This window comes from Stegodyphus dumicola, chromosome 2 (genome assembly GCF_044657685.1).
Source record: "Stegodyphus dumicola isolate Sdum_Otavi_A_Nest chromosome 2, ASM4465768v1".
NCBI lineage: Eukaryota > Metazoa > Arthropoda > Arachnida > Araneae > Eresidae > Stegodyphus > Stegodyphus dumicola.
This window is the reverse complement of record NC_140769.1, coordinates 46,887,843-46,908,396: the sequence shown is the minus strand read 5'-3', so window position 1 is coordinate 46,908,396 and position 20,554 is coordinate 46,887,843. Positions and strand designations below refer to the sequence as shown.

Sequence of the window (20,554 nt, the reverse complement as noted above, 5' to 3'; positions counted from 1 at the left end):
GGGCTGATTGCTGAACTACAAACAAAAATGGAGAATATTATATGTTTACAAAACGTGATAACAAAGTGAGATAGGGATTCAAGGAATATTTAATGAAAGAATTACAGGCTTTTTTGACTGATGATTTCTTTCTGTCAATCGCATTTTATATTTTATTCGTAAGAACGTAATTAATTCTTTTGACAAATTTTTAGTTAAGTAATATTAAAAATAATTGAAAATAAATACACAATATTTTAGCAATATAATTAGAATGAAAAAAAAAAAAAACCCTCAAAGGTTTCAGATTTTAAAAGTTTTCCAAAAGGGTTTGTTAAGATTCTTTACGATCTCGCTGAGTTCGCAGTCTACCAGTCTGCTGTTACACTCACTCCTATTAGACTTTTTTTTTTTTTTTTTTGTCTTTTGAGCTTTATTATTAAGTATAATTTTTTCCGCATTTATGTCATATGCAATTCAACAGCAAAATTACAAATATTTTAAAACCAGCATAACAGTACACGTTTAGAATTTCCAGTGCAGCTTAAGTGTTGCCATAAAACATTTTTTTCCCGAGTCTTTTTTCTGATTCATCATATCGACGTTCAATCAATGTTCAGTTTTCTTACTAAGACGACTTTACAAAACTTTTTTTTTTTTTTTTCTCTTTTTATTTTTAAGGTTTGTTTGTTTACCTCATTTATTAAATATCAAACTCGCAGCGCTCACGCCACGTAGAATTCGGTTCAACAGCAATAATCACAAAATATTTAAAACAGCATATCTTTAGAATTTCAGATATAGAATCTCACACGCTGAAGATAAAAATGTTTCATTCCGTACAGTGTTGCCACTGCTCGCTTTCAAATTGTCATGTTTGGTGGCAAAATTCCTTTAAAGTTTTATAAAATATGAAATATAAAGTTCGAAATTCAAAATTTCGAGCTTCTTGGTTCACATTTTCGGGTGGAGGACTATGTTGTACAAAATTTGATTTCTCTAGGCACCGTTGTTTTTTAACAGTGCAAGAAACATGCATACATTCGAGCAGATTGTTCATATTTTAATTTTTTAAAATATAATACAGGGCGACAATAATTGGTGGCAACAATATGAAAAGCGATACGTCATTTTTAGTGATTCAATACAAAATGCTGTTTCGAGATTAATATCCCATTCGGAACTAACGTCCTTTTTGGGCTAATAAATAATGCTTCCGCTATTATTTTAGAAAAAAAAAATTAAGCAAAGAGAAAAATGCAACATTTTAACATTCATTTTAAAATTCCGCTTTAATTATTTCCCTTTCCATCTGAAGTCGGAAGACTTTTCTCAATCACTTCGATATCGACAGATATTTTTCTCAAATTTAGAGCGATATATTTATTTTTCCCGTGATTTTGCATGGTTGGCCTCTTTATCTTCCATGCAGATATTTTCGTTGTTTATAGGAAACAGCTTTAATGAATTTGAACTGTGATAAATAAATTACTGAAATATAATAAAAAAAAAGGTCCTGCAATTTACTTTAAAAAATGGGCTGATTTCTAAAAGGAAATAACTGCAAGTCAGGTTTAAAAAAGGGGGGAAAATAGAAAAAGAAAAGAAAAAAAAATTGTAGGATTAAGAATATCGAAAAACTGCCCCATACATTTATTCAAATTAATGCCAGTAGGATTATATTTTTCCCCACAAGAAAATTCATGATTTTGCTTTTACAGTTATATTAGAAATAAATATCTATTACGTCTAATATTGTAAGCAAAACTATTCAATTAGAATATATTTATCTATATTAGAAGCAAGTGCATCCATCTAGTATATTACAGTACCTACCTGGATAATTTAAACCATTCAATAATTCATTTTCAAGTTCTTTTTCTCTTTCCCTAACTTAGATTATTGTATCACTGTTTGATAATCAACATAAACTCAGCCCTAGCACTATTACTCGGCACAATGCATTGGAATCCCTTCTTATCATTGTAAGGGAAAATGAAGCAATTAAAAAAAACTACAGGTAGCAAATTTTTAGACTCAGTAAGTAAATATTTATTATGTAGGGATTGTGCCTGTAACTAAATGTAACTTGTGGCAGATCCTCGATTAGACATGTAAGCGACTTATCTCTATGTCTAAGATGACAGAGAACTTAAGGGTGCCAAACACTGTTTTATTCAGAACTCAAAATAATTTAACAGAAGGCACTTCTTGCGCTCACAAACCAGACAGCATTTATGGTGTAACTCAAAAGTAATGAATTCGTATTAAAACTAAGCAAAAGGCTACGCAAAACTGATTAACACGTAAGAAGGCTCAAACCTATACCAGCGTGACAAGCACTATTGGCAAGAATAAACGCATCGTCGAGAACAAACCGCTGCGCTAGAATAGCAACTGGTAACATGGCCTTCAGCAGGCGGAATAATCGCTGATTAAACAATATAAAACTGCCCCTTAAATGTTATATCTTTTTACCTCATTTGACTACGTCCGAACTAAAACGTAGCATTCTGGCAGGAAAACGGAAAGAGAGAATGACAGTAAAGCTACAACATAAAATAACTCGTTAGAAATAAATAAATAAATCCTTACAATAACAACAGTTCAACAGTGGATTTTAACTATAGTGTTATGGCAATGCCTCAATTAATAGCAGCTTGCTTACAAGTCCACATTCCATGACATAGAACTTCGTATACAGCATTATTAATTATAAAAATGAATTGAAAGTGAGAAGATCCCCCTCAGTATACCTATTTAAGATATACAATAAAATGCGTCAAGCTTTTGTTAGTAAAATGCAATTTAATTAAATGCTTTTGCATCTTGTTTTTTAGTTTAAACTCCTGAGAGAGTTTGCATCTGTGAATATATAATGCGTTGAGTGCTTTCATTTCGAAATTTATTATTTTTATTTTTTTTTTTTTTTATTTTTAACATTTCAGAGACATTAGGTATTTTTTAAAGCAGGAGTGATGAAAAATAAGCAACGCCTTTTCCGGGAATTGAACCACGCACCTCTGGAATACGCACCCAGCGTGCAGACCACGATACCACGAAGGCGGGAGAAATACCTTATATACTCCCCCTTTTAAAAGGCGACTGGGGTGTTAAGGGGACCCAATCGCCAAATCCTGGGTGTGGAGAAGCATTAATCCACCATCCTTTTAGTTTGGGAGCCACTGTAGAGACATTAGGTATTTTTTTTAAAGCAGGAGAAATGAAAAATGAGTAACGCCTTCGCCGGGAATCGAACCACGGACCTTTGGAATACGCGCCCAGCGTGCAGACGACCACACCACGAAGCCATGCTAAGAAATCGGGAGAAATAGCTTATAACATATTTAGATTAAATATTTGAAATGAATTGAAAGGAAAAAGTATAAAAAATTAAAGGAATTAATGTGAAACAGGTTCCCTTTTTAATTTTAAGATATAATGTTAGGCATCTATAAAACAATTTAGATTATGCTTAAGTTTTATTTTAAATTAATTATAGCAGATCATATATGTCATAAATTAGAAACTTGTTATAAGGAAAAAAAAACATTATAAACAATTTAGATCTTCAATTACTTTACGTTTTGAAAGCCACTTCTCCCTCCTCCCCATCTTATACCCGTGCAGTAAAAGAAAAAATTCGTTGTTAGAAGCCGAGAATAGTTGTCGATAATCGAGACGTTTTCATTTCGAAAACTAGACACTTGCTCTTTGTTTACACAACCGTGGCTGAGAAGAAATACTTGACCTCGAAATGTATGTTGAAATGACTACAGAGTGCTCTCGATAAAAATAAATAAATACAATTTCGACGCTACTTCGCGAAAAAGCTTAAGTTTAGAGTACTGTTCCATAAAAGACTAACGCTTTTGTTTGCATTATTTTTTACAGTAAATGCAGGCTGAAGAAAACATGAAATACCAAAAACAGTGCTGCATAATGTCATTTATATACTATATCTGTAGAAGTAAAAACCTTTTTTCCACATTGATTATCATCACTTACATGCAGCACATTTGACTTGCACACTAAATGTAGTATTCATTTAATTGCACTGTCATTTGCATATATATGTACATATACCATACAATTCTTCTTGTGTATAAGTATTCAAATATGCAAGTTGAATGTTCATATGTAATACTTGTGCTATTCAAAATATCTTGTAACAAAAGAAAAAATATGTATTGAATAACAAGCTTTGTATGCAACAGATTTCCGCAGAAATGACGTTCAATTCCGTACAGCACGACCTAGGACAGATATCTTCTTTGGTGTATAGTATGAAGGTATGACGATACGAAGAGTGTCTAAGTACAAATCACAGTCCTATTTACCTAAAATTTCATTTAAACTTTACTTTCCAGCAAGCGTCATGTTGTGAAAGACTTAGAAGCTGAGAATAGTTGCACCGTACAACTCCGTCCACATCGGTTGTCTAGCACATTTCCCCCTTTTTAAACTAATTTTGTTACCCCAAAATCGAAAAGGAAAAAATATGCGAAAATTTTAATTTCCGATGGATGCGATTACAGTAAAAGTAGTCGAACGAAATGTAGTTACGTCTAAATTACTAATAATAGTAATTACTAGGTAAAATTAAATAGGTAACTGTCATAATATTATTTCTTTAAAAGAATCCTACATTTCATCAAGAATGCATACTAACATTAACATTACAATATCTAATTAAACCTCCATTTCTACTTTCCTATAAGAGTGAGCGAGATTCAAGTTATTTCCCTCTAACTTGCATTTCGCTCGCTCTTATATTGTATTATATATTATATTGTATTGTGGTTCTTGTATTAAACTACCATAAAATTCAGCAGTTAGATAGGAAAGTTCGGGCGTGACTTTCGCATGTAGTTCTCGAGGGCTTGCCTTTGTTCATAAGCTGAAACGATAGGAAACAATAGCCATTTTAGCCGCGCTGTTAAAACCCTTTCCTATAAAACTTTGAAATTACATTTTTAGACTAAACCAGCATTTTTGGATGCGCAGAATTTGTCTAGGTCACATTAAAGGGATACTAAGAGTAGTTACACGTTATTTATATAAAAATCACATTAATAGAATAAGTTTAACTATCAAACAATATTACAAAAATTTAAGAATGATGCTACAGCCTGCGGTGTAAGAATGCTGCGCTTGGTCATCACTTCCTGAGAAAATCCCGGCTCGAATCTGAAGCATCAAAACAGAACAGCCGCGAGACACGCAAATTCCATCAATCGTGACGTCACAGGCTTTGTAAACTTGGCACGTGTTAACTCAATTTAAGGCCCAACGAGACATTAAAGGAATTGCAGAAGCATATGACGACATTTTTTGAGCTCCCAGGAAGCAACATGTGGTAAATATGACAGGATTTGGTACTTGTAGAGGGACTTTAAGAGCGAATGTGCGAACAGATGTTGACAAGCAGAAGGAAGAGGAAAAGTTAAAAAAGTAAAAAAGATCACTGACACCAACTTCTACCGGAGGGATGAAGTCCGGGTCAGCTTAGAAGAAGCCCAAGGTTATGCGCTCAGCTAAGCGGCTGAACACCTCAAGCGGCCACTTGCGTGATATGTTTTCACTTCTCCTTAGCCCTCTCCTTTGCCCTTTTACTTATTACTGAAAGAAGGTGGAGAGGGTGAAGAAGTAGGAATAAAGTATTTCAGGAAATAGTTGTTTTGACTTGCCTCTTTTGAAATCCAATTAAAACCGCATAAAGACGTGTATGGCCCATTTTTAAAGGTCACTGGTTTTAATATTTTATCAATATAAACTATAACTGATAATTAAAATGAAAAAATTAAAATTATTTATTATTTGCATTAAAACCAAATGCTTTAAAATTGTTCGAGTAATCTATGATGTTTTTCGTATGATTAAAGATTCGAAAAATTCATTGGCTGAACTGGAAAATAATAAAAAGAAAAGAAAATTTTTCTAATAAATTCAAATTAAATACTGTTATACGGTATAAAGAATTTCGTTCACATTACTAAGAAAAACATAATCAAATTCCTCACATCTTTTTTAATGTTTTTGCAAAATATTCTTGTGTCAGTTTACGTGAAAATGATAGCATTAAAAAAAGCACGAAATCTTTTGAAGAATTTTAACCTTTCTTTTCGTTTGCTTTCGTGATGTACTTAGAAGGACGTCTGACTAGCTGTCGGATGGTCGAGAATTCGAACCCCAGGGAGAAAAGATGAAAACAATCACTACGCGGATTATTCCATTTTAAAATTTAAAGGAGCTTTTTCGCTGAACTCACTGAGGAAGGGGAAAATTACGCGAATATTTTCTAAGTTTTCAGAACCTGGCGCTAAACAGCTAGGGAAAACTTGCGCAAGGAAATTCAGCATGTATGTTGACCTTCAGTGACGGACATTGGAGTCATTAGTTTAGATTTAATTTAATAATATATGTAAATTTATGGCACCTTTCTACACTAGCGAACTATGATTTTGCATGTTTCTTATCTTCGACAATCTAACGATTCTGCAACAAAATTTCCAGATATTTTCTTAATATTTTAAATGAAATGATACTTTTGTTCTTCTCCATTTCTCCCCTCCCCAAAAATGTATTTGCAAGAGTCAGCCATCCTGCGCTGCATAGCTTTACTTAAAAATAAAATATGGTTTAGCCAAGCTTGGATTCAGTTCTTTTAGCATCTTAGCCATCAGTGCACTTGCGCTTCGTACAGTATAAATATATAAGTCAAAGCGAAATATATTTATCTACCGTCTACGATAACAACTTAGCTTCCATTCTCCAAAATTCTGCGCCTTAGGCGGCTGACTTTTTTGCCTATGCTTCGAGCAGACCCTGAATTTATACTTTGTATTATCAATTCGAATATTATATATCCTTCCGAAACTAAATATAGTTCATTAAAACAAAATTCAAAGGAAATTTATCTCTCTATTCTCGCGTAACGTCTCTCTGTTTGCAAGAGATAACTGTATATCAAATACCTGTGTACTCCAGTCTCCCTTAATCTGAAATCTATCGAACCAGCTGTCTTTCTTGAAGCAAACACTTAATATTTTACAACGCATGCTTGTAAAATATTGTAAAGTTTTGTTTTGTAAAGTGTTGTTTTTGTGAAATGTATTTGTAATGTGTACTACTGCAAAAAGTATGTTCTCTAAAACATTTTGAATATCTGAAATTATGAAATAGAGAATAATGTTCTGGGCCACAGCAACAATAATACTTTATAAGATTATTTGATGCAACCCACAATATAACTTGTGCTTCTACAGCAGAATCTCTCTGAACCGGCAGCAACGCCACCTAACCTATTCCACAATATCAATATAAATTTTTGCAACTTAACTCTTCATATTTTGTGATGCCTTCTCTAGAAACTGTAAAACTTCTGTAGAAATCTGTTAAAATATGTAGTTTTAACAGTTTTTCAGAAACTGTTAAAACTACATATTTTAACAGATGTATTATGAATTTTACAGATATAAATCATTTAAATATTCCATTTTAATATATATTTTGTTCATGTTAAAAATGAAACTCATCCTGTAGTATAACGAAGTGTTATTCTCCCTAAATTAAATTTACTAACTTAAACACTTTGAGTTACTAATAATGTGCATGTTTTGTGACTTAAACAGCCAGTATCATCAAATTGCGGTACATTTTTAAAAGTCTCATAGAAGTTTCTCTACATTGCGTAAGCATTAAGTTAGATGATCATAGAGACAATTTGAGAATATGGCTGTATGCTTTATTCGGTTACTTCTGACGAATTTGTTTGCCCGACAAATCACTCTTGATAGCCATTTCTGGCACCATACTTTAAATTACTTAACTTTTCATTATTAATCTTTTTAAATGCATTTTTAGATTATTTTTTAATGTCAAATGCACAAGACGAGTAAAAACAACCAATCTGGCAATTTGATCCATTCACTCACCTGATTGGGTGAAATGATAGGCGAAGCTCGTAGAAGAAAATCTAACCTTCACTTTGAGCGCAACGTATAAAATTACACCGGCGTAATTTACGACAAAAGAACAGAGCAGCAACACCTTTCCTGACAATTCCCACACTCACCCTCTCGTTCATCCCACGCTTTTTTTTTCAGTCAGCATTTCACCGTCAGCACGCGTTGCACACGAGCAAAAGTTTCTATGCATAATTAAGTGGTTAAGATGCAAATGACAGGTTATTTTACGAGGGATCGTCGATAACTAGAATTGATTACATCGGCGACACACCTTAAATAACGCATGCTTTTGGATTCGGTTGGGGAATTTGGGGGCGAAACGGTAACATTGGCAAGTTATACTTCAGATATAAATTTTAATAGACAGCTTGACGTGATTGAACGCCAAATTTCGGCTGACTGCAAGACACCGTGAAAAATTCTGTTACTCTATTATTAAGATACGAGTTTTTCCTCCCGCTTGGCGTGGAACATGAAAGAACATGTTCTCCCCCAAAGACTGCGCACCCCAGACTCGCTTATTTTACTTTCTGTATTATTTATTTATTTATTTCGAATTTCACAATTTCAGAAACGTTAGAGTTGGCTGAAACAGAGCTGTGAAGAAGGATGCATTGAAAATTATTCTCTAATTAATGAGTTTTCTTTTAATAATCCGAGCTATCTGATTATTACAGTTTTCTTTAACTGAGCGTATTACGCAGCTTTAAAATATGTTTATTTCACAACATATAAGTTAAATTCAGGATACTTCGAGAATGCTAAATTTGGCTGGAATAAAATTACGACTGAGAATGCGTAATTATTCTTAAATTATAGAGTTTCCTTTTGCAGTTTATTTGCAAGCTTTACAACATATGTTTTTTATTATAGATAAATTAAAATCAAGGTAGAAAGGGAAGAAAATGGGAAAACGTAGAAGAATTTTAATGTAAGTAATTTTGGTTCATTGAGCGTGGAAAAGCACGCGGCGGCAATCTGCTTAAGAGAAGGGATGCCTTCATAGAGGACCTTTAAAAGAAAACTCGATCATATTCACCTTACAGATGCAGCCAGCCCGTAATATTTTTTGTGTAAAATACATGCATGATTATCCAAGCAGAATGTGACTAAAATGTATACGGGTTCCCTTCTTGTTCGAAAAATTATTTCCAATATATACGCGTAAGATAAAAATATGCAAATTAGCTTTACAACTTAATTTAGTAATAGCCTTTTAAGTCCTGTTTTTTAATTTGGTTTTTTATCTCTATTCTAAAAACTAATCATAGCATTTCTGGATTGCGCCATTTCTAGATTGATCTGTGCCACAAAGCTTGCGTAACGCTGATGACGTAGTTATTCCGGAGCCTAAGCTCTGAGAACTGAAACTTTTTTAACGTAAACCGAAACCTTCTTCTTTAGTGAGCTGCCATACTGGATAAATGCGCACTTCGCTTGTATCTCTGTTGCTGCTTGGGTGCCATTTTATTTAGCTGTGCTCTCTTCCTATAGCAACATTATTCAATAATTTAAATGTTCTGAAAATAGGCAGGATTAGAGCACCAAGTGAATTGTGACCACAAATGTGAGTTAAAATAAAATTGGAATTTTATTTGCCTCGACTGCGAAGTTTCTTATTCATTATGGGTTAGAATTCTTCGCAAACAAAATTCTTCCTCTTTAGTATGCCACCTAAAAAATGAGCATGAAAATTGAGCAACGCTTTCGCCGTGACTCGAATCACGGACCTTTCGGAAACGCTCCGAGCGTGCTGACCACTACACAAAGACGGCATGTAAAGAAGGCAGGAGAAATATTTTATATACTCCCCATTTTAAAGGCGACTGGGGATTAGGGGACCGAGTCCCCAAATTCTGGGGGCGGGGAATCATCATCCACCACCCTTTTAGTTCGGGCACCACTGTAGAGACATTAGGTTATATTCGGAAGCAGGAGAGATAAAAAATGAGCAACGCCTTCACCGGTACTCGAACCACGGGATTCTCGAATGCTAAGAGCCCACCAGTGGCCGAGCGGTAAAGACGCTGAACACTGGTAGTTCGGTCCGAGGTTCGAATCCCGCGAACGGGCTGGCTGCATGGGCGTTTTCATGGTTTTCCCCATGTGTAACGTGTATACGAGCCAGTTTCCCTTAGAAAGTCCTCCACGAAGGCATCCCTTCCTTTAGGCAGATAACTCTCGTGTGCTTTGCTATAATTAAATAATCCAATCGGAATACTAAGAAGGCGAGAGGAATAACTTATAAAGCAACAAGGAAAATTCTAAATTTAATTTGCAGTATACCCTTACTTCTCTACTTTAACTTGGATATTTCCGCTTTCCATCTTAAAAACAATAACTGCTTATAATAAATCACTCTAAACTATGTTCTTTCAAAATTAATCCATGTCGTATGATTTTATATAACTTCGGTGACGAAGGTGGTTTCGCGAATTTAAGCTCAATCAACCAATACAAATTTAACAGCGATATTAATTATCCGATGAAAAGTTGTCGTAGTCGAAACTAACTCACTTCGAACCGAGATTCAGTCTCAAACACACCACACTTGCTTTCCGCTTTTCTTCTAGTTAGACGTTTTGCCACTGCTTCTCTTTTTACCTCAATGCTATCAAAATGTTCTGGAAGGCCGTACTTATTGCGGCTAATTTATTTACGTTGACTTATTAAAATATATTCAGTTAATGAAATTAATAGAAAGTAATGTTAAATCGGTCATGATTATAAGTTTCTTCCCTACACATATACTATGCCCCAGCTTTTCTAAATTATCAGAAAAGGAAATATTAAAATTCGACCAAGTATGCTTCCACGTAAGCTCCACTACCACATATGTTTATACAATGACGTATGCGACACCGTAAGTTTCTTCTTCTATTATGTCTCAAAATTATGATTTAACGTTTTGTAAGTTATAACATACGTCATGATTTAAGAGAGAAGATTCAGATACTTGCAATCGTGGCGCTAAACATGTTTTTCTTTATTCTTGAGAAGCAATTTTTTTTGTAGGAATTATGCGCATTATAATGTGCGCTAAGCTTACTATCCAAAATGTGTTTATTAATTACATTGCATAAATTGCAACAGAATGAATGCAACATCCTTGGAATAAGGTATTTGGAGCCAAATTAAAAGCAGGAATAATAATGTAGTAAAAGGATATAAGAAGCGGAAACGTAGCTAGTGGGTTTTCAAGGAATGTCGTTCACAGACAAAGATCTTAAAATTTTGGATTTTTCTCTGAATTTCTGCCCCATCTGTTTACATATATATTAATGAGTTCATATAACTAATCATTCATATTACAGACATAATACAGGACCTTAGGGAGTGAATCCGTTTTGATGTTCAGCGTATTAATTCAGTAAACCGGAGAAATTGGATTCCAAACAAGTGAAATTTGTTAAGAAATCTCCCTAAAAATTCTTAATATCTCCATAATCATGATTTTGAAACTCCTTATTTTAATAATATAACCGTATTTTCATACAATCAGGATTTTATAATATTACTGAGTACTGAATAAATAATTATTGATAGTTTAATTGCGATGAGTAATAGCTTGAACTTACATATAACTCATGGCAATGATCCTCAGGCCACGTTATGGAGAGTGTGTATTTAGTTTAAGTAGCAGCTTAAATTACAGTCAATAAGATAGGATTAATTAATTTAGGTAAAGCGCATTAAGATATACGCCTTTGCAGGAGGTGTCTTCATGGAAGGGTTTTTAAGACAATTTAGACTCTGTTTAAATTGTACAGGAAGAAAACTACAAAAACATTACTAAACCAGGTTGTTGTACTCCCGGAAATGGTACCTGACTAATAGCATATAATGGATTTACGAATGCGGTCACTTGTCTGCCAAATGTTAGAAGAAAATAATGTCTGCAGATATTAATATTAAGAACAGTTAGTTAATTAATAAAAGAGAAAATGGATCGTTATACACATACATTATATATGTCTATAATATGCCCTTTTTTATAAAACGCTATTACGTGAAATCACTCCGCGTCATGTAAAATGTACTGCTTTTTACGAAAGAAAATTTATACAAACTTTCTGTATTCGTCTAGAAAATATTGCAACAAAGAATACGTTCGTTTTTTTCGAAGAGTGGGTTAACAGCAAAGAAAATTTCATGCTGTCAAGAAAGGAAAGTTAGACCAGCTAGTTCAATAACTGCTTTTTCAGTGTATGTGGATAATTAAATCATTCTAAAGCTTAATAAATACGTAATATGTCCTTCAATTTATTAAGAAAATTATCAACATTTTGAACAATTAATTAACTATTAATACATTGTAGAGACATTAAGTTTTTTGTAAGCAGGAGAGATGAAAAATGAGCAACACCTTCGCCAGGAATCGAACCACTGACCTCTGGAATAGCGCCCTGCGTGTTGACCACTACACTATATGCTAAGAAGGCGGGATAAATACCTTATAACAGTCCAAACTATATATATATATATTTTAAATTATGCGTATCACTTTTCATTCATATTAAAAATGGAATTTTTATACATTGCTTTTATTTTGAAAAAGATTTAAAAAATTCAAAATTACGGTATGAGATCTTTTCTTTATAAATTCTTTGCTTGTAGGCAATTGTTTAATTTTACTCACATTTTGTTTGCGTAGGAAGTAATACTCTATTACGTGCTGCGCATTCATGGCCTTACGCAAAACTCTTGAATGAATGAACTGGGATTTCATTCATATTCCGCATCAAAAAATGAAATTCAAGTCGTTTCGTAAACAGGATGAAGTTTTGGACGCCTTTTGTGAGAGCGTGATTTTAAGAAGATATATACGTGAGCTGAATGAGTTATACATAGTACTCAATTATAACAAAATATGTTCGGAAAGCAAGGGGACGACAAAATCAAAAGTTTTCTTACTAACTTTTGGAATTAGAATTTATATTATAAATATAGAATGTTGTTTAATTTCTTTAGTCTTAATCCCTATTTTATAAAAAAATTAAATAAATATAATAATAATTCGAATTATCAGTTTTTTCATATTTTATTACATAACACACGTGTGATTAATGTGATTTTATAATTTCTGATCATCCTCACTCATCGACTACTGAGCAGAAACACTGTGGTTTTCTATAGGACGTTTCTTCCATTCTTTATTCCCGTAGTGTACGTACAAAATGTAGACTTCGATGCCTAGGCAAACTTGGTTTAAGTAAGAAAAGTAGAATAGTTTGAGGTGGGCCACCTTTACATTATCAAATAGTATTTTAGTATTTACATTATCAAATAGTATTTTATAGTATTTTATTCTTTACTTCTGTATAGCATTTGAAAGTTATTGTTAGGAGGAAGTGATGTGTTTGTGAAGAACATTCTTAGAGGAATTGGAAATAGTCATCAAGATTACAGGTTATTCTAAAAATTTGTTTAAATATTTTGTTTGAAAATGGTTAGGTTATTTAATTACGGCAAAGCCTGGAGGGCTATCTGTCTAAGGGAAGGGATGCCTTCGTGGAGAACTTTCTAAAGGAACCTGGCTCGTATACACGTTACACATGGGGAAAACCACGAAAACACCCATGCAGCCAGCCCGTTCGCGGGATTCGGACCTCGGACCGAACTACCAGTGTTCAGCGACTTTACCGCTCGGCCGCTGGTGGGCAATGAAATGACAAAGCACAAAATTTATCTGTCAAAGGAGAAAGATAGCTTTATGGGGGACTATTGTTTCATAAGTATTATGTTAGTCATTATGTTATTTGGAAGCAGGAGACATAAAAAATGTTGCCCTCGCCGGGACTCGGACCTGTACTTCTCAAATATGCGCCGAGTGTGCTAATCTTTACACCACGAAGGCATACCGAAAGAAAGTTGTTTCATGCCCAAGTCCATACCTATTGTTTCTAAGGAAATAGTTTTATACACGAGTCGATACCTATTGCTTCTAAAGAAATTGTTTCATACCCAAGTCCCACAAAAGGAAGATGCTGCTGCACCCTGTTGTTTTCCCGGAAGAATCTATTTAAGCTATTTAGTGAAAAATGAAAGCAATCGGTAAGAAATTTATTGCTACTTAACAATAAATATTAATTTGGCATATATTTAAAATATTTGTGATAATTCATTTAATGATTTATAGTGTTATTGGAATATATTTGAAAAATCGCTTTAAAGTTGTTAATAACACTTAGTATAATATACCCAAAGAGCTGTAAAATATTAAATAGAAGCTGCTTTTATTCGACAGAATAATATGTAAAGGTGTACAAGTTAAATTACACTATTACAACTCATATTACGAAATGAAATTAAAAAAGAAAAAAAAAAGAAAAAGAAAAACACTTTCAATTAATTACAGCTTGAGATTTGGGGAAGGGATCCCGAAATTTGATATCTACATTAAAATCAACAGTTAATTAAATGGGGAATCATTTTAAATTAAGCAAATCAAAAGCAACTGCGGAAGAAAAATAAAATAAATTTTCATATTAATCGCCAGTCCAATCGGACATAACAACGAAATAGGTAGAAAAGCTAGCTTAGAACAGCTATTAATTTACTCTCTTGTCTTCTCTCAATGGTTATAAATATGTTAAAAAAATTAAGAAAAAAAGGGAAAAAAAAAAGAAAAAAGAAAACAGCAATCTAAATACTATTCAGACTGCAAAACCAAAGCGAAACGTACAGATAATTTTATAGAAAAAAAATTATTACTGCAAAAATAATTGTTTTAAATTGCAAGCTGAATTAATGCGAATGTTACAAAGATGCTATAAATTAAATACATTATTATCTATTATCCCACATAGTAAGATAAAAGTGATATTTCGATTTGCGCTAGAAGATAAAAATTTGAATTTTAATTCAAAAAACTAAACTTGAAAGGGGGAGCGGAAGCTGAAAGTTTCGCTCTCTGTATCCTTATTGTTAATGTAATATTAAAAAAAATATTAATAATTCTGTGCAAAAGGGAGTTAAAAAATTAAATATAGTACTGAAAAGCAAGCTGGCCAGATTACAAAGCTTTAAATGTTAATAATACCCATATCATGTCATGATAAAATTATTTTCACTAGTCAGATTACATAACTTGAACTGCTAATGTTTTTCACATATCCTACCATAAAAATAAAAACATATAATTCATCTTTAAGAAGAAATTATTAGGAACCATTGATGGATTCGGTAGCTCAATGGGTAAAATTATTTGATCGTTTAGAGCAATAATTTTCTGCCTTTAGATCCTAACCAAGACAATGACTTTAACAGTGGCTGTAGGGCCACATCAAAACTCAAGCTTTGCAGTGTCACCCATTGAGTTTCTAGGACGGAAAAGGATCATTCCAACCGTCTCTCTGGGATGAGACACGGTTTATTCCAAATAGTTGAGTTACAGTTCTTTTGAGCTTGAGAATAGTTATAATTCCTTGGATTAGAAAACTCCAAGGAAGCATCAGACTGAAATGTGTAATTAGTTAGAAGTGCTAACGTCGTTAAAGTTCACAACTTCAAGCTGGAACTGTCTGCCGAAACAAGTAACCAGCGCAAAAAATAAAAATGGACACATTGCACGGAACATAAGGTCTTGGGTTCAAATCTAAGCAAAAAACGTATATTTTTTGTATCTTTATCATCTAGAAATGAATAACCGCAGTTAGGAAATTACTTCCTTAAGAATGCTACTGCATAATAATTATAACGCAAAAACTAAAGTTTGTTTCCTGGGATAATTTAATTTTCTAACAAATATTAGTTAATACCTTTTTGTGCATTTTCTAGCAGGAAGTTCTTAATTGCGAGAAATTCTTGCGTTTGATTGCATGAAATTGTGTTATAAAAGTCGCTCATGTATTGCAAGGTTGTATTGAAAATAAGAATTTTCACTCATTTTTTTTTTTTTTTTTTTCCAGGAATCGTTTCAATTTTTTAATTTTCCGATGCGTGTACTACATCATAACTTCAAATAAAAAAGGCATGATAAAATAACAACCATTTCTAAATAAATAAAATACTGAATGTTCTTTTTATATACCTTAAATAATTAAAAGAAACGTATCGGCAAAAATTTTGTCAATTTACTTTTATCTTCATTAAAAGTGTTTAAACTTTCTAACTGACAACTATTATATTGATAAACTGCATTTCTTCTGGTATTCCCTCCATTTTTTTCACTAATATTTATCTTCTGAAAATCAAGGAGGAACTTAGCAGAATAATTTAATATGAGAAGGGCACGATTATAATCAGAATATAACAAATGAAAAGCAGTCATAGATAAACTACAGGTGAATCTCACAAAATTATTTCTTTAAAAGAAGCCTACATTCCAACAAGAATACATAATAAAATTAACATTACAGTATCTAACAAGATATCTTCATTTCTGCTTTCCTCTAACTTGAATCGCTCCCGTTCATATTGTTGTCTCTGCTATTCCTTACGCCTCAAACCATGCATAAATAATTAGAGCAAGTGTATGTGCAGTTGACTCTGCGAAATTGTAGAATGAAGTCAGTTCGTGTTCGCTTCTCCGTGATGGGTTGATTCTTGCAGTGGGCTGGTATAAAGTTCAACAGCTAGAAGGGAAAGTTTCGGCATGACCTTCGCAGGTAGTTTTGCGAGGGCTTGTCTTTGTTAGTAGACGAAAACAATCATTACTTGGACGAATCCCATTTAGGGAAGCTCTTTCTCTGAAGGTACTGAGGAAGGGGAAAATTGCGCAAAGGTTATGCATATGTAGAAACAGCTTTGCATCTTACCTACCACTCTTTGTTACACTCTCATCTTATAAGGTATTTCCCCCGCTTTCCTAGCGTGCCTTTGTGGTGTAGTGGTTCTGCACGTTGGGCCGGTATTCCAGAGGTTCGTGGTTCGATTCCCGCCGAAGGCGTTGCTAATTAGACATCTCTCCGGCCTCCAAAAAGTACCTAATGTGTATTACAGTAGCGCCCGAACTAAAAGGGTGTTGGATGAGGATTCTCCACGCCCAGGATTTGGCGATTGGGTCCCCTGAAAACCCCAGTCGCCCTTTAAAACGGTGAGTATATAAGGTATTTCTCCCGCTTTCCTAGCGTGCTTTTGGGGTGTAATGGTTCTGCACGCTGGGCCTATATTCCAGAGGTCTGTGGTTCGATTCTCGGCGAAAGCGTTTGCTAATTTTTCAATTCTCCTGCTTCCAAAAATACTTAATGTCTCTACAATCTCATGCATGTACCTAAAATCACTTAAAACTAGAACTTAAGATTTAAACAATTTCCGTGCCGTTGTAAAGTTCCACCCAAAGATATAAATAATGAATCTCACAACTATATCTGGAGAGCCAAGAATATAAATCACTCTAGTAACAAGCGAGTGAAACTGAGATTTAAATAAATAAAAGAAAATTGTTATCATCTCAAATTATTCAATTTCTAATACTACAATTATAAGAAATCTTAGAAAGATAATACAATACAATATTATATTCATAGATGGGCATTTCTGAGCTTTGCTTAGTATGTCTTACATAATCAAAACATACCTGTCTCAGTAAAATAAAGCATAAAAGTAAATCTTGAATGAAAATAAATAATTAAAAAGTAAACAATTTTGCACTGTTAATTAAATGTGAATTTGAATCTAATTAAATGGGAAAATTACGATTGGTTTTAATAAACTCTTTAACGTCTTCATTTTGTCAGAATTATAAGGTTAAAATAATTCTGGTGAAATATTATAAAGTACAGTGAACAATTAGGCTTCAAATATTCGATTTTCGAACACTTTCCCAACAAAACTTCTATAATTTTAACTAGACAGAAATATTTCATTTAACTCCCAAATAGTGGGTTGTCTAGAAAGTTTTATTTATAAAAGAATAATCTGATAGCTTTCCAACTTAAAGTATTTTTTTATGAGAATAAACCCATTTTTAGTCGCGAGACATGTTTTCAAAACCTTTCAACTTAATTAACCTAGTTCAAAATTTACTTCTTCAACCTTTTAACCTGATTCAGAATTCCATTTTAACCTATTTCTCAGTACTCAAGGGGGAAAAACACTGTCCTCAGAAAGTGTTATATAAATTAATTTAAAATCCTTACCACATTTTTTACCTGTTTTAAATTACTTTAAAATAAATAAAAATATGGGAAGTAGTTTTTTAGGAGAAAGGAGACATAAAACATTGTTTTTGTTACTGCTCTTAAACCAAAAGCTTGGAATCACTGGCAAATTTTACGTTATTCAAAAATTCTGTTCTAAACTGCATAAATGAAAATAGTCATTAGATAATAAAAATATGTTAATAATAAAATTTACGTTTAATAAAATGCTAACAGTTCACAAATAATAAATAGGTAATTCGAATAAATAATTCTACTGTCGTCTGGAATATCTTTAAAATAAATTTTATCTCGATTCAGTTTTTAAATAATTTTTTATCCCAATTAACTCACCTTTCACGGCAGCAGCAACTCTGTCCAAATTCGACAAACTGACCCGCACGACACTGGAATTTAGTCTCAGATGACCATTTTCCAGCAAACTCACAAGAAATATCCTCGTGTCCCTTTCTCTAACATCACTATTGCATATATTCGTATCACCAAAACCTTCAACAATGATGGTATTATCGGCAAAACTTGAATCCCCTTTCAGTACCCGTTTCACCTTTACCACTCCTCGGTACAATGCTGCTCTTGAGCGGTACAGTCTTTGCACAGTTCCGGTAAAAACCATACTTGCACTAAAATCCATCTTTTCTTTGCAACTCTGAGATCGGCGTCTTCTCCCAGAGTTCACATCTACCGATGCGAAAACAACGAGAACGACTAATAAGATCTTCATTATCTTTAATGTGTGTTAACCACTATTTAAATAAGAGCAAATAATTTAGAGTTTAATTTTATTACTTATTTGCTTTTTCGTTTTTAAATATAAATAGTTTTTCACATTTTTTAATGCAATGTAAATTGAAGCAATTCACGGAAGTTTTAATAATGCAGCTTCTGTAGAGACATAATAGCAACTGCGCGTGTGTGAAATGAACATGTCCGCAAACGAAAGCGGTAAAGTTTAAAAAGATCAGCAAGTGAGAAAGCTGTAGCTGTTTTAGAAGCCGTCAGCGATAATGTTCGCACTAAAATTGTTTTGACTGGACAACTTCAGTGTTCCTACGTCAATATCCCGCAGAGCGGGAGTCAATTTTAATCTATCTGGAAGAGAAACGTCGCATCAAACAATCAGATGGTTTGTTTTTCAAGACGTCCGTCGTAAAAACACGCGGGTTTCTTTCTGGCAGCGGCAAAAGCGCGTTTCATTCTGACCGCCCACGACCTTGACTCGAGCAGGCTGCAGATTGGTCAAAATGTGGGACACACCTCCTCTGAGTTCGTTTTGAGCGGCCCAAACGAAATCTTCTAGGTTTTTTAAACGCACGAGGCAAAAAACTGCATAAAAAATGGGCGTTACGGAAAACTGAAGATTCACCTGCTACGTTATCTAGTACTGGTAGCGGCTTCGATGCTAACTTTACCAATTTCCTACAAAAAAGTAGTATAGCTTACATATCACTCCTCAAATAACAATAAATAAGTATTACATTTGGTGTTAAAAGCACGTATTACACTCGCAGCCCTTAGGCAAGACATAAACCATCTTATAATCACATAAGTCGGGGGAGAGAGAAGAACGCAAAAAAGAATGAAAAAGAAACAAAAAGTGCCCAGAAACATTCTAGATCTTTCTCATTTCCATCCACGGATACAAGAGTCCCATGTTAGACAGATAACGCATTTCTTTAAATGTAATGAAAGATACCACATAAAGGAACTTCTGATGGTATTTTCATTTCAACGAAAGACTGGCTTATCAAGAAATTAGTTCTTCTTTCACCAAATTCAAGTGATATCTCTTTTAAGGATAGTTTAAGAAACTTGTCTAAATTTTAGGGAGTTTTATTATAGTTTAAATATCGGTTGACGAATTGCTTCTTCTTTTCATCTTATCTGGGAACTGTGAAAACTATAAATCAGAACTAGCTAGCTTTGAGAAACGTTTATTTAATTCGGCATGTCACGTAATTCCTACAAATGGGCAGAACTGAGAAGAAAGGAAAAGATATATGATAGAATAAGTCGAAAAGACATTCGGTTTGTTTCTCAAGATGTCTTTACTATTGTATTTCTCTATATATTTCGCAATTTGTCGGTATGAAATTGAAGAACTTGTACATTTTATAAAGCGTACGTGGCTTGTTATGTTGTTTGAACTTGTAGAAAAGTAATATAAACTGACGTTATGCAAAGTTTTATTTTATATAGAGAAATACCTACTGTATTTTCATGTAACTTAAAAGACAGAATTTATATTTCCTTCGGGAACATCTTAAATCATTTTGATTTGACAAATTTCCAGTTACGTGCGGAAGACGCTTAATATAAAACAGAGCTTTAAATATATGCAGTAAAAAGTAGCGTTCTTAACAAAGTAGCATATTTATGAATATAGGATGATCTTAAATAGCGGAGTGAGGAACAAATAAAAAGTAAAAACACATTACAAATACAGGATAAAGCTAGCAATTACGATTTATAGTGTAAAATATTACACTCTGAAAGTAATTA

General features: G+C 33.4%; 1 protein-coding gene across 1 annotated transcript in view; it reads right to left on the bottom strand.

Annotated features, from left to right (window-relative positions):
* LOC118193606 (agrin-like) overlaps window positions 1-19,231 on the bottom strand; it is a 217,236-nt gene extending 198,005 nt beyond the window's left edge. Inside the window, exon 1 of the mRNA XM_085810646.1 lies at window positions 18,386-19,231. Coding sequence (XP_085666772.1) covers window positions 18,386-18,776 — 391 coding nt within the window. The 5' untranslated portion in view covers window positions 18,777-19,231. The remainder of the gene's footprint in view (window positions 1-18,385) is intronic.
* Between the last annotated feature and the right edge of the window lie 1,323 nt (window positions 19,232-20,554).